The 16,380-nt window shown below is 39.1% G+C and overlaps 1 protein-coding gene across 4 annotated transcripts in view; it reads left to right on the forward strand.

Moving 5' to 3' along the window:
• Nucleotides 1–16,380, forward strand: part of LOC135219860 (uncharacterized) — a 147,857-nt gene that overhangs the window by 96,247 nt on the left and 35,230 nt on the right. For all 4 annotated transcript variants that reach the window (XM_064256977.1, XM_064256978.1, XM_064256979.1 and 1 more), the window contains exon 2: nucleotides 15,221–15,422. In XM_064256977.1, the coding sequence (XP_064113047.1) occupies nucleotides 15,221–15,422 (202 nt within the window). The remainder of the gene's footprint in view (nucleotides 1–15,220; nucleotides 15,423–16,380) is intronic.

The following is a 16,380-nucleotide window of genomic DNA, read 5'->3' on the forward strand; positions in this document are numbered from 1 at the left end:
ATGTAATCAGCGCCTTTATAACAAAGCTGACCTTCCCGCGAAATGAGAATTGTCATTCTTATAATGTGATGATGACTTTCCACTTGTTTGCTTTCTCTTTCTTTCATCTACCCTGACTTCTTTCTGACGAACATCGTAAAAGACCCCCTGACATTTGGGTCTCGTCGTCAAAATGTTAAGCAGCAGCTGTGGAAAGATCGTTCTCAGGGGCAGGATCTCTCTCTCTCTCTCTCTCTCTCGTTACTTTCTTTACTGAAACATAACTTTACTAAGCTATGAGTGCTAAGTTACCTCATATCGTTTCAATGTTTTACACACTTTGATTCTTCATAAAGAAAAGGTTACCGTTATTCGGGTAATGATTAAATTACCACAAGGGAAATGAAAGACAGTAGCAGAGACACACTGGCATACTATCGTGGACTGACTCCCTACATTATACAACACAGTTAGTAAAGGAAATCTTGTTTTGAGAGTGGAAGGCTAAAGACGAAAGAAGAAGAAGAAGAAGAAGGAAGCAGGCAAGGAATTCCATAGTAATATAAATGGTACTAGTTTTATGTATAACCTTACTTTTGAACGGACCCTTTTTATTCTGTCACTCAATTCAAACTCAAAAAGACATTCTCCAGTAGCTTCCCACCATTAGCTAACCAGGTTCATATTCAAGCGATTTAATAACTTCGCTTCCAGGGTGTTGAGTAGGAATACTCTGCATTTCCATTTCCTAGTTCCAAGGTTTTCCGTCCTCTTACCCACCCCACTGCCCAGGACTTTTCCAGCAGACTGATATACTCGTACATTCCTGTCGGTCCATCGACCCAAAGTGATTATATTTATCTGCACCTCCTCAGGTACGGTTCTTAGTACTGCAGATCTCTCTCTCTCTCTCTCTCTCTCTCTCTCTCTCTCTCTCTCTCTCTCTCTCTTTCTTACCCTATGAATGCTATAAAGATATGTCCAAGTGCATTGATGAATGCCCTTTCGTTAGAAAAATATAAACCTCTGACTTACAAATAATTGGGAGCACAAAATTAATGAATTCCATCCCATTTTCATTCGCATTCCCTCCCAGCCCTTCCTTGCCCATAAAATCTTCATTATCTCCATTGTGCCAACCAACTTTTATATCTATATTACCAACAACCTTTATCTTATCTACTTCTAATATTGTATTATAACATTCTGCAGTTTTGTAAAATTCATCTTTTTTGTCTTCAGAGAGTTCATTCATTGGTTGAGTTGAATATAAAATTTAGGCCACAGGCCAAGCACTGGCACCAATGAGGTCATTCAGTGTTGAAATGGAAACTGACCGTATAAAAGGTTTGAAAGGCGTAACAGGAGGAAAACCTCAAAGCAGTTGCACTATGAATCAAGTATTAGGAGAAGGTAGAAAGTAAGATGAAGAAAGAGATTATGAAAGGAGGTACAGTAAAAGGAACGAAAGTGGTTGTAGCTAGGGGCCGAAGGCATGCTACAAAGAACCTTAACTAATGCCTACAGTGCACCGCATGAGGTTTACTGACGGCACTATATACCCCTCTACGGAGTCATTCATTGTTGCATGGCATATCAGTACCCCAAGGGGGGTATGAGAACCACATGCTGGGAGTATGGGACTGGATCTCTGGATATTAGAATATATTTAATTTCAATGTATCAATGTATACATGGGTACATTTTGTAAATAAAGAACTATACAAAACTAATCAATGCTTGTCAAGAACAGGACTCAAGTGGACTTAAGCAATGGGGATACGGAACCATATTGGGTAATTCATTAATTCATCGGGGGTCTGGAGTCATCAAAAGGTCAAGAACCCCCGACTGAAATCTTGCCATGACCACTGCTCACCCTATCTCCGATGACCCAGAGCTTTTCCTGCAAGTTGCTTTCAAGTCGTGACAATTGCTCTGCCTGAACAAACATACATGTGTCCCGCTCCTTCACGAACAGCTAAGATGTCCGCTCCATATCTTGTGGATTCCTTTTCTACCTTTCCTTGCTTCCAAATTTGATTCAGGGCTCTTGTGAACCAATTTCATATGGTCAGTGGATCCTTTGTATCTATGAACTGGGAGATTCTTGCAGCTCCAATGGCCGTGGTATAGGTCCATTTCTTTATCTGTGCTTATCCAATTTCGTGGCAGAATACATTAAAAGGAAAACCAGTTCCTTGTAATAAACAGTTCCTTACTAAGACCAATGTCCCCTGCTGTTGCTTGCCGATTTTTAACCAAGGATATTCGCTGGGCTTATAAAATAACTCTGCGCATTAGCCATACCCTTCATCCCATTGCCAATGATTTCCGGTGGTCATACTGAGCAAGGCAATAATTGTCCATCTAGGATCTAGCTTTTGCCTTCAGAGGTGTCTAATTAAAAGGCACCTGCACTCGAACCCTGGGCCCTAAACCAGGTACTGTCAGTTGGGTCCCCTGAAATAATAATAATTATAATAATGGAATATGAATCACATATCGATACAAAATGACCTTGCATTTCTTATCTACTCGTTCACGTTGTAGGTAATGCATTTTCACTTCGGAAATTTACAACAAAAGCGAAGATATGACCGGATTTCCGGAAAATCCCAAAAACTTCAGTGTCTATACATCAATCCCTGATGATGATGATGATGATGATGATGATGATTATGTGCTTGAGTATACCAGATATCACAAGATGTCGCTCATCGACTGTAGTGATAATAATAATGACGATTTCTTTCTCACCACCAGCTTCTGTTTCACTTAATTTGATCCTTTCTCCGTTTTTCTTTCTCTTGATTATTTCATGACTGCTAAAAAGAGGACATTCATTTGCAAATTTTGGATCTTGAAATATCAGAGTAAAATATTCTCAGATACAAGACGTAGTCCTTAAATTTAATATACTGACAAACGCAACTGGAACATAATTTTTAATTATTAAAGATTACTCATGAAAAACTAACACAGAAATAAGTTACACATAGGGGCGTTATCATGTAGTATATAATTATCTCATGGGGTATTATCTACGTTGTCCCCGCTGTTTCCTTCCTGTGAGCTCCAGACTTCGGCGTAAGATGTATTCTATTCAACCAGAGACTTACATACTTCATAGCACCTTTTAAACCTTGAAAGACTAATAAGTATTCCCCTGCGATTTTTTAATTTTTTATAGATAATATTTTTATAAATAACAATAACCTATGTACACATATTATACAGTATATATACATATAGATACAAATATACTTAAATCTACGGAAAAGCCTCACTATATTTCATATAGAACCCGACACCTAAGAGATTCCTGAACATTTGAGATATAACATAGGAAAGCCGTCCCCTTCGGGCACTCCCTTCTCGAAAAGGAGCTGAAAGGAATACGCCCTCGACAATAAAAGCGCGCGCGCGCGCTTGTTTGCAAAGCGCAAGTTGGGGAATTCCGCAGCCATCAGCTCCGTGAGACCCTGGCCAAGCATCAAATTCCAAAAAGGGACCCCTACCACAGGTGTCTTTCTTATTTTAAAGGGCATCAATTTTTTGCCACCGTCTGGTCTTACAACTACTATAGCAACTTCAATACTGCTAGTGCTATTTCACAAAAACATTATTAGAGCTTTCACATTCATTCACACCTCCCTTCCTTATTTACATGGTAGGAATTGTAGGTTAACGTCCTTTCTTAATGCTCCCCTTAGCACTTGGAGACGTGACGTATCCGGATCTATTTTGAGACGAAACTTATCCAAAACCTTTCTAAGTTCACTTAGATAAGTTACAATGAAACTTATACCACTCTACGTCATCGCTCTGACCTTCTGAATACTTAGAGATCACATGAATCTAATCACGGCAATTTACTCTTGAGCACACATACATACATACATACATACATACACACATGCACCCAAATCACATGCAAGCTATACATGCATACAGCTATAGTAGATTCACATCAACCGTGCATTTGATGTCTAGGCCAGTCCCTTACGACACTCCTGATTGACTGCTGATAAGCCAATCACAGGGCTGGAAATTCTGTCTCTCGAGAGAGTTCACATGAGTAGGATCTATGTCCCACCTCTCCTGAGGGATACGTCCTTCAAAAGTATCCCTCAGGAGAGGTGAACATGCATCCTGCCTTTGTGAACTCTCTCGAGAGACAGTTTCCAGCTATCAACAGCCAATCAGGAGCGTCGTAAGGGACTGGCCTAGACATCAAATGCACGGTTGATGTGAATCTACTATAGCTGTAACAGATAATCATACATTCATTACTGCATCCACGATGGCTTCACAGTCAACACAGATGTGGCAGTGATCACTGAGAAGTGTGCTCGGGTAAGACCTCGTTTCCTGTTGGGTATAGGCTCTCTCTGTCTGAGTAGTACTACACACGCTCATGCACACACACATACACAAATGAGAGCCAAACCAACCAGTTAAACCTCCAAGTTCACAACTGATTAGATTGTTTATGCACGCCCCTTGCATTCCCACTCTGTGAGTTATATATTTATAGAGTCGCGAATGGACACGTGGACGTATTACTGTACGTACATAACCTCCACAGTCACGTACGCAAGGACGTCTTGCGTTTCCGGTGCAAGTGTGTTTTAAGTGTGACTATGTCTGGCCTGCTCTATCTTGCAAGCTGCTGTTTAATGTTTGTGTCGTGTGGGAGTCATACCAGGCTCTCAGAAGTAGGGCTGCGCCGTATTTTGAGTTATCACCAGGAGTCCTGATGTCAAGCTCCTCCACTAACATTGAGCTTAATTCTTTCCTCAACGGAAATAAAGTCATAGGATATTTACCCCGTGAGCAGTCTTCTAAATGAAACCAAAGGCATTCATTATTCCCCTCTCACTCCAAAAGATATTACTCTAGAATGGAAGCTTTCAATAGAGACGATAATTGGAAACGAATCTTTAGATAGTACGCTATCACTGAAAGCCATAACCTTACCTTGCAAGACGCGCTTCCCGGGAAAATAAATATCAGATAAGAGAATAACAAATATAAGTGACAAACTTAAGTAACATCACCACTCCGATTACTGCACACATAAACCACTACAATTCAAGTCAAAACATCTTCAATTTCTGATAATCGGCATTTAATAACTCTGCCAGTAAGACCCTCGTACGCTTTCAGATTCAGAGCAGCGACAAGTAGTCCCAAGATACACGACCCCATCCATGAACTAAATTAATGTGACAAACATATGCATGCATGTATGAGTGCAAATGCGTGTGTTATTCGTTCCCAGAATGCATCTCTGATATTACCTGAATACTAGACAGGTTGCCAAATTACATTACTTTCAAGGTTTATAAATCTAGGGAGTTATACGCGAGTAAGAAAAAAAAACCTAAGGATTGTCCGTTTCAGTTACATCGGAACAAATGTAAGCACTTCGGCGAACGGCATTCTGAACATTAACGTCTAAAGAACCGGATGACTTACCGCCCAATTATTATTATTGTTTTTTCTTTACACAAAGACTAGGTAGAGGATTTATTCTCTACACCACTGAGGTAGTTCCAAACCCAGAAAGTTTGCAAACCTGTAATGAATTCGATAAATGGTATTTCCTTAGCAAGGGTCGTTATGTGAAAACTCATAACAATAATGTTCACGAATTAAGATGTTCCTGTCAAAACTAGTCTGGTCAAGTGACTGACTAGTTTATATACAAGGGCAGATCAACAACGAAAGTCATCGACCCTGCGTTTCAAAGCTATGAAGGCGAAGTTATATATAAAAGCTTATGTCATTGAACTTTACAATGACCTTCCGGTCTGGCATCAGAGAGAGAGAGAGAGAGAGAGAGAGAGAGAGAGTACGTTTAAATTTCAACGCAACAAAAGAAATCAAAACACTCAAGAACGATGATAATTTCTCAGCACAACTGAAGAAGAGTCCTTCAGAATCTTTACCCTTGATGCCAGAGTAAATGGCATTACGCCGGAGGAGTGACGACTAGAATCTTGCTACTTATCAATCCTCAGTGGTTTTTGGTTGTACTTGATAACCGATTAGCAGGAACCTCAGAGTGAAGTTCAATGTACTGGAGAGAGAGAGAGAGAGAGAGAGAGAGAGAGAGAGAGATGCACTGTATGACGTCACTAACGAGGCAATGAACTCAACATTGTACTTCTTCCCCAACCGAGCATAGGGCGCAGTTACTGCAATGAAGCGTTATCCTCGCAACAAGCTCTACAAAGATATTATTATAATAACAGGGAGATCTAACCTTGCAACAAAATCACTGAGGGCACTGCTGCTATCATGACGACAGCGAGACTCGCAGCTTCAAGTGTCTTCCATGTAACTCAAGAACCGAAGGGTTTGCTAGTATAATGGAGACTTAATTCACAAAATGTCTTGGCCATTTCATCTGGACAACAATGACGTATATTGTAATTACAAAGAAAATACTTCTTCTAGTGGTAGGGAAGTAAGAATACTACGAATATTAACCACCGTAGGTCCTGCATGTAAAAGGACAGCAGCTGCCTAGGAGACTTACTTTTTAGTGAAAGGCTAGGCCCACCGCCAATAACTGTGGAAACTGCTGCCCTGCAGTCTTACTTTTTAGTAAAAGTCGAAGCCCACCGCCAATAACTGTGGAAACTGCTGCCCTGCAGTCTTACTTTTTAGTAAAAGGCGAAGCCCACTGCCAATAACTGTGGCTGATGACAGCAAGGGCATGAGGTCGTAAAACCTCCTTTGCCAAACAATGATCCATGCCTGATGTTGCAAGAAATTAGAGAAGATATACTGATTCTATACTCCCTGAAAATGTGACGAACATCTAATAAAATACACAACTATGCGATGTATAGTAAATAAGATTTCGCGTTTACAGAAGCATTTTATTTTACTCTGTCTTTAGGCGTAGAAATAAGAGCTAGTTTCGTTATAAATATGCAAAAAATAAATATCTATCTCCTGCGTTGGCTCCGTGACGTGATTTCATTATGCATTTAGAATACAGACACAGGGCTCTAGTTACCAGACAGGCAAGCTATTTCTTAGCAACAACATTTATTACTCTCTCTCTCTCTCTCTCTCTCCTCGTCTCTCCTTCTCTTCTCCCTCCCCTCTCTCTCTCGTCTCTCTCTCTCTCTCTCTCACTCACCACTGTTTAAACAGCAGCTTTACCACTGATAAGCAATTATCAGAGGAGTTTTAATGGTTTATAGAAAAAAAATCATGACGAAAGTTTATGAGCCACGTATGCATAAATAAAATGTTTATGTAAAGCAAAAGCAACGCATATTTAGACTAATTCTATACCCCACTGGTCACAAGCGTTTTATCAAAATGAATCCGATGACATAAATCTGGCATGAGCGAAAACCCACATCAGAAGTCAACACCCTCATTACGTTCAAAGTCTGACACGTTGAGAGTAACACGATACAGCTTCGAAACTTGAAACCTGATTTTATACGTCTTCAATTCTAAAACTAACTCCATATTAAGTCTTCAACGCATTTTCTATGTAACGCGCACTATTTTTTTTTTTTAAATAGGTAAATAACAATAACTCTTACGTCTTCAGAACTTGAAAATTAACGCTTCGCATCTTCAAAACTTGTCACTCCAAAACTTTAAAACTAACTCTTTACACTTTCAAGCCTTTAAAACTATTTACGCCTTGAAAGACAACATTCTATCTTCAGGACTTGGAAATCCCAAAACATTAACCCTTACAGTATGTCTCTGAAACTCCAGGACTCAGAGAGCAACGCCTGAAATCTACAAAACTCTGAAATTCTAAAACTACGAACTTCATACTTGGCCGCTGTATCGTTCACTCATGTCGGTATTTATGAATTTGCAAATAGGAAGAATTAAACGTGCTTATTAATGTTATTGGCAAATTCTAGATGTTCAGATACTTTTATCGTGATTTCGTTATTATTTTAAAATTTCTTATTGCTTACTTTTATTTTTGGGTTTTAGTTTTACTCTAGACTGTTCTCTTTTTTGAATGGGAAATTTTACTGAAAATGTTTGTAATGTAACTCATTGTGTTTTAATCAAAATTTCTTACTTAACTAAATTATAGATAACAAATACTTGTAATTTTTTTTATGTTTTATTATTTGAAAAGATTGTACGCAGTTTCTTAAAAACTGGAGATGCAGTAACGTGTTGCGAAATGTTGGAATGAACCTTTTTTTTTATTTAAGGAAATATACAATGTTGGAATAAACTGTCAGAATATGAAATTCCTGTGTGTTTTTTCCCGGCTCCTGCTTTATAAGTATATACATACATACACCCATTATAAATATATATATATATATAATATATATATATATATATATATATATATATATGTATGTATGTATGTATGTCTGTCTGTACTATATATACACCCATACATATATATAATTATGCACACAGTAAGCTAGTTATATTAGTAAGAGATTGCACGATTCCTGGTCCTTAGTCCTCTTTGTCTTGACCTCAGAGCAGGCCAGTCACTTTCCATTTTCAGGTATTTTCTAGGTAGAGACGTTCATTATCTGGTCACCGCTTAAGTCTTTGTTGAACACTTTCCCCGAACTACGGAAACTCTCTCTCTCTCTCTCTCTCTCTCTCTCTCTCTCTCTCTCTCTCTTCTCTCTCTCTCTCTCTCTCTCTCTCTCTCGTCCTTTTGTACCCTGATACTCTGCACTCTATGAGCACAGTAACCCACGTCAGAAAGTGCCATTGCCGTCTGATTTAAAATGTAAAGGTCAAACTTTAATGTAACTATTACAATATCGAAATATAATAGTCTTCGTAACTAGACGAATCTAGCATTATTGAGCCACAACCTAAATCAAAAGTTTCTGATCGTTCATTATGTTTCAACGATAAAAAGAGTATTATCCTAGAAATAATTCTTGATAGACGAACTTTAGTTATAGAGTCTTAAGCAAAGGCTGATAAGGCTGATATTATTATTGGTGATCATCATGTTGTTGAAAAATAATCAAAGTATATGAATACATACATACCTACTTGTACATATAGTGTTATTAATCTCATTACACATTCTCTCTCCCTCTCTGTCTCTCTCTCTCTCTCACACACACACACACACACTTTCTGTTACAGTAAGAACCCCCACCCCCTGACCAAGTAAATGAATATTATAATATAAATGCTTAAACTTGTCTCGGAAAGACATTGGACAGCTGATATCGCAAATCAAAAAGAAAATCGAGGAATGAACTTAACTGATGTCATTACGAAGGCATCCCGAACTCTCCATCAGACAAAGAGCATAAGTTATAACGAGTAATCGTGACTTCGATATCACATGAGAAACGTTACTAAAACACAAGGCTGACCTCTAAATTAACCGAGAGACATGACAGAAAAGTCGCTCCTAAACGTCACGTTAAATGAAAAATATGACCTAGACAACAGCCTGAACTACAAACTAAATGAAGTCTTAAAAATACAAACATGACGAAGAGCACAAGCCTTACGTTCACAGTAAATACAACAGGATAGAGATGCAATCACGATGTCCACAATGAACGAGGATAAACAAAGACACAAGAAGCCTGAACGCCACAGCAAATGAGAAGCATAACAACAGAATTGCTCTTGAACACGGCATGAAGAGGACTTTAGGTTCAGTGCCTTTTCTTTTTGTATTGTGTTCATTCAGTCACTTACTCGTGATCAGAAAAGTTAATTAAAAAATCTGAACCCCTGCCTCTCCCATTTCTCCTCCAACATCAACCCATAAAGCCGAATTCTTTGAGCAGAAGTAAGTCTTTTATCGTCAGTTCCAGTTGGAGAAAAAGAGACGAATTCCACGAGCGGATATGACAAAAGACATTTCTGTTAATTTGCGAGGTCTATCACTGCTTACACATTTCCCAGCCAGCTGGCAGTCAGGAGGATGGCGGATGATTCATACGCCTTACTTTGCTTTCTTTCGAACAAACAAAGACAGGAAATGGATATCGGCGTTTGTCACGTGTCTTGCTGATTTATTTCTTCGAAGTCTCTCACTGTCTCTCCGCAGTTTGCTTTCTTCTGCTAGTCTCTCTCTCTCTCTCTCTCTCACTAAACGCAGATGTTCATGATTAATACTTTTTTTTTTGTTTCATACATAATAATCATAAAAAAGTCAAATAACCATTTCATTATGTTTAATAACGAAAATGTAAACTCAATCATGACAAAAATGTTATTCTTTGCCTACAAATTTAATTCTATACCTGAGAGTAACAAGGGCCAACTCTGCAATACTTACATAAACTGCCTTCGTTTTCAAAAGCTTTCTGATCTGTCTCTCTCATCTTGACTCTGTTCACTTCAATGAAAATAGACGCGAAACATCTTTAGATCTCATCTCCTCCCGTTTTCATTGAATATTTTTTCATTCATTTTTTTTTTCTAATCTAATCTACTTTTTCAATCTAAAGACAGTCTACCTCTGGTGTTTTTTACTTCTTTTCCGTGTTTCTTAAATACATTCTTGGGTCTGTCACTGAGTTTCTTCAGCTTAGGAATCGATCGAATATTGATGAAGCTGATGCTGCGTTGTATAATCGACACGACGATGGCTTCGTCGGTGACATTGTCTCAAACAGGGGCGAAGGTCAAGGTAGAAGGGACGGGAAGGACTTTCTATTACAAAATTTAAAACTACTGCCGGATAAACACCGGTGCCATTCTCTAATGAGCTGTAAGTACCAATAACAGCAGGTGTTATTCTGCAAGGTACTAATAAATTGTGTCCAGTAATAAATTAGCAATGATAAAATACAATGGCCATAGTTCATCTTACTGAATTAGCCCATCCGTCAACATGTTTTTTTACCACACAACGAGAGAGAGAGAGAGAGAGAGAGAGAGAAGAGAGAGAGAGAGAGAGAGAGAATGGGTAAATACTAAAAGCTGTACCAAAGGAAATCGACCTCGGAAAAAACACATGTGAAAATCATATGAAAAAACCATACGAGACACACTGATCAAACACAACAATGAAAAATGTTTAGTGGACTCCAGAATTTCTCACAGATTTATGATTATTACTTTCCTTGAACCCCACTCGTCAACCTCAACCCACCCCCCCCCCCCCCCCCCCCCCCCCCCCCCCCCCCCCCCCTACGACACCTGGAACATCATTTTCTGTCTAAATCAGGGCACGGGGTCTGTGACAAATCCTGTGCAGGAAGCTAGACATTTTCATTCCCCTTACTATTTATTTATTTTCTTTTTATTGTTTGCCTGGCGCCGTTCATTTCAAGCGTAATCAAGACACAAATTTGGGCAAAATGAGAAAAACGAACTGATATTCCGTGTCGTGGCCTCATTTACCATTCAAATATCTACTTATCCATATCCCCAGTCACCCGTTTGTAAAAATTCCTTTCCTTCGCCATATTCCGTTCTCATTTATCTCTTTGTACAGCCATCTTATCTACCTTACGGATGCACATCTCATATAAATAATATTTTGTATGGTTCCATTTACCATTAATTCATTTACGTGGTTTCAATTAGACATTCTCCCTCATCCCTATAGTAGATTCACATCAACCGTACATCTGATATCTAGGCCAGTCCTTGCGACGTTCCTGATTGGCTGTTGATAAGCCAATGACGGGGCTGGAGATCAGTCTCTCTCTCGAGAGAGTTTGCATAGGCAGTATGTATGTTCCAACTCTCCAGAGGGATACTTTTGAAAGCCGTATCCCTCAGGAGAGATGGAACATTCATCCTGCCTATGTGAACTCTCGAAAGAGAATGAGAGTTCCTAGCCCTATGATTGGCTTATCAACAGCCAATCAGGAGCGTCGTAAGGGACTGGCCTAGACATCAGATGCACGCCTGATGTGAATCTACTATAGCCATATCATCTGTGGTTCATTCAAGACTCTAATTACCAAAGATGCATACGCCCTAACTGGCGTATCAAGAACTATTAAAACTACCCCCCGCCATCTCCCTGACATCACCCAGCCTCTTTCTGGCTCCTTAGACTATCGCCGCGTCGTAAACCCCGGAAAACAAACACATCTATATCACGACGCTCTCTCCACATGGGGCATTCGCCGACAGAGAGAGAGAGAGAGAGAGAGAGAGAGAGAGAGAGAGAGTTACAAGAATTAGTATGTCTCAAAGACTTGTTAGTCCATCCGAGGAGACATTGTGTGTTCACTTATCTCTAGGAGCAGGTTTTACTGTTTATTCACAGTGACCTAATGATTTTGTCTAGCTTTCTTTTAAACTCTTCCACACTGTTGCTGTTTACAACTTCTGGTGGCAGTTTATTCCACGTCTCACATATCTTGTATGTCAAGAAGTTCCCACAATGGGATACGTTGTATCTTCAGTTCTCGTTTCCATCCATAGGAGAGAGAGAGAGAGAGAGAGAGAGAGAGAGAGAGAGAGAGAGAGAGAGAGTCCGTGAAGGAACATTAAAAGGAGAGGAAAGTAGTAGGAAACGTCATCTTCCCACTCGAAAGGAAAGTCTACACGGGCTCTTTAATTAAAGGAAGGAGGGGACGAGGTAAGATTTATCATAAAATAAATAATTGATTCTTGGAAAGGAAAAAATGGGAGGAGAGAGAGACGTCTTCTCCATCAACGGAAAAATACAAAATTCCACAGATGATACTTAAATGTGGGAAACGGGGCTTACGACCAGCTAGGGATGAGGAAAAGAGGTGTAAGCGCCTTCACTATATATACAGTGTACAAATGTATACACACACACACATATTATATATATATATATATAAATATATATATCTATATATAATATATATATATAATATATATATATATATATATATATATATATATATCTCAATGAATAACCCTTAAACAAAATTAGAGAAATCACGAAGAATCCTCATGGAATAGAGAAATAAGAGGGGGGAGCCTGGTGGATGGGGGATAGATGAAATGAAGAGACGGGAACGATGATGAAGGATGAGGGTACTCCTCCTTTTCCTACACCATCCTCACCACCATATTCGGACTCCAGTTACTCTGGCCCAGATGGGAGTCGGTCATTGTGAAGGCGAAATCTGTTTCGTGTCAACACTGGCGAGTTTTTTTGGCTGGGGACGACCCACGTGGAAGAGAGAGAGAGAGAGAGGAGAGAGAGAGAGAGAGTCTCTGTAATTTGGCGGCTACTAGGAAAATCATCCTTAGCCTAATGATAAATAGTATTGCCAAGACCAGGAAGAACATTCTCTATGAAATAGCTTTCGAGGCATAAACCTCATCATCAGGCTGAAATACTGACAATGAGGAGAAATCACTGATATTACAATGAAATAAATTCATTTCATTGTAATTTCAGCGATTTCTCATTCTTGTCTTCAGCCTAATGATGAGGTTTTGTGTCGAAAGCTCGTTTCATAGAGAATGTTCTTCCTGGTCTTGGCAATACTAATTCATCAATAAGATATATATATAATATATATATATATATATATATATATATATATATATATATATATTTATATATATATATACATATATATATCCAGTAGTATTCAACTATTCAGGAAAGTTGCCTCATATTCCTCTAATATGCATTACAGAATCTTACGTTGCACACGTTTATTCGCACCCTATTATATACACATATATATATCTCTAAATACGTGTGTAAAAGTTAAGTATATCTTAGTTTTACCAGACCCACTGAGCTGGTTAACAGCTCTCCTAGGGCTGGCCCGAAGGATTAGATATTCTTACCTGGCTAGGAACCAATTGGTCACCTAGCAACGAGACCCACAGCTTATTGTGGGATCGAACCACATTATATCGAGAAATTAATTTCTATCACCAGAAATAAATTCCTCTGTATATATATATATATATATATATATAGTATATATATATAAATAAATATATATATATATATATATATATATATATATATATATATATATATATATATATATATATATATATATATATATATATATATATAGCAATTTCTCTGCAGCATATGCAGATATGAAGCAGGATTTTGGGATTTTTGGTTATAGTAGTAGAAGTAGTAGCAGCATCAGTAGTAGCAGTTTGTAGTTGTAGTAGTAGTAGTAGTAGTAGCAAGAAACGTAGTAGTCCCGACAGCAATATTACTCCAAGTTAAGCCACAAGGATTGATGAAAGTTCCTCGTTGGACGAGTGGGTGACGTGCTCGCCTTCGTATTCGGTAGTTGCGAGTTCTACTCCACACTCTGCCGAAGTTGAATCAGAGCAATTTATTTCTGGTGATTAGAAATTCATTTCTCGATATAATGTGGTTCGGATCCCACAATAAGCTGTAGGTCCCGTTGCTAGTTAATGTAAAAATATCGAATCCTTCCATGGGCCAGCCCTAGGAGGGCTGTTAATCAGATCAGCTGTCTGGTTAAAGTAAGATAGACTTAATTTACGTTTGTTTGTTTGTATGGTGTTTTTACGTTGCATGGAACCAGAGGTTATTCAGAAATGGGACCAACGGCTTTACGTGACTTCTGAACCACATCGAGAGTGAACTTCTATCACCAGAAATACACATCTCTAACACCTCAGTGGAATGCCTGAGAATCGAACTCGTCTCGGCCACCGAGGTAGCAGGACAAGACCATACCGATCACGCCACTGAGGCGCTGACTTAACTTACGGATTGATGAGACACATCAAACCATAAGAGTAGGAGCCGAGGTTTCTTAATATGAGGAATTTATTTACTTGTAGCGGACTACTTACACCATTTGGAAATATGTTGAGTAACGTGTAATTATATAATAAAAGTGCTCATGGTCGATTTTAAATTGAAAAGAACTATTGTCACTTGATTGACAAGGAGGATGCGAAGCCTCTTCAACCTCCCACCAGAAGAAACTTATAGATTACTTGATAACATCTCTCTCTCTCTCTCTTCTCTCTCTCGCTGCTTCTCGTCTCTCTCTCTCTCATCTCATATATTATATATATATATTATATATATATATAATAAGTATATATAATATAATATATATAGGTATATACACATGGTGTCCATAAAGTCCCAGTACCATTACAAGTATTTATTGCTCAGAATGGTACTGGGACTTTAGGGACACCCTGTATACATATATATACGTGTATATTATATATATATATTATATATATATATATATATATATATATATATGCACATAGATATAATGCTGTTGTTTAATGGAATCTCCTTCCTTGGCAGGCCAGCTGGAGCGGATCAACAACGTGTACATCAACAAGCTGGAGCGGGAGCTCTCCGAGAGCACAGCCAAGATCTCCGCCCTGGAAGCGACCGTGCGGAGCATCGCGGACAGAGCCGCCGCCTGGGACAACATCCAGAATCACATGACGGTCTGGACTGACCAATCCAGGACCATGGAAAGGAAAATGGACATCCTCAACAGGTAAAAGGAAGTTGCGCTTTTACGAATGAAGAGGAAAAAGTATATCTTAGTTTGTTTGTATGATTTGCATGGTGTTTTTACGTTGCATGGAACCAGTGGTTATTCAGAAACGGGACCAACGGCTTTACGTGACTCGCGAACCACGTCGAGAGTGAACTTCTATCACCAGAAATACACATCTCTCACCCCTCAGTGGAATGGCCGAGAATCGAACTCGTGGCCACCGAGGTGACAGGTAAAGACCATACCAACCACGCCACTGAGGCGCTCATATATCAAACCACGTTATATCGAGAAATGAATTTCTATCACCAGAAATAAATTCCTCTTGATTCCGCGCTGCCCCAGCCGAGAATCGAACTACGGACCACCGGATTGGTAGTCGAGCGCAAAAACCACTCTTCCAACGAAGAACTAATGAGGAGGAAGCAAGCAGGTAACAATGTAAACAAAAAAATTGCGTAGGATAATAATTTACCCTTTCCGTTTCCCATGTTTTTAAAATTCTGTCTCTAATGGTGGTCAGTACAAACTTAAGACGATGCAGCACTAGGTCACCAGCATTATAGGCCTATCTCTCTCTATCTCCACGCAGACTAACATAGGAACCAGATCGATTTCCTTACCATAATATAATTGAACGGTTAATTCTAGTCTTTAGCAATCACCTCGGCTCGGCCAACGCGGAATCAGCGGAATTTATTTCTGGTGATATAATGTGGTTCGGATTCCACAATAAGCTGCAGGTCCCGTTGCTAGGTGACCAATTGGTTCCTAGACACGGAAAAATATCTAATCCTTCGGGCCAGCCATAGGAGAGCTGTTAATCAGCTCAGTGGTCTGGTTAAACTAAGATAGACTTAACTATCTCTAATGGTGGTCAGTAAAAACTTGAGACGTCACCAGCATTAGGCCTATCTCTCTCTTTACGCAGATAACATAAGAACCAGATCAATTT

Source organism: Macrobrachium nipponense, chromosome 1 (genome assembly GCF_015104395.2).
Source record: "Macrobrachium nipponense isolate FS-2020 chromosome 1, ASM1510439v2, whole genome shotgun sequence".
Classification (NCBI taxonomy): domain Eukaryota; kingdom Metazoa; phylum Arthropoda; class Malacostraca; order Decapoda; family Palaemonidae; genus Macrobrachium; species Macrobrachium nipponense.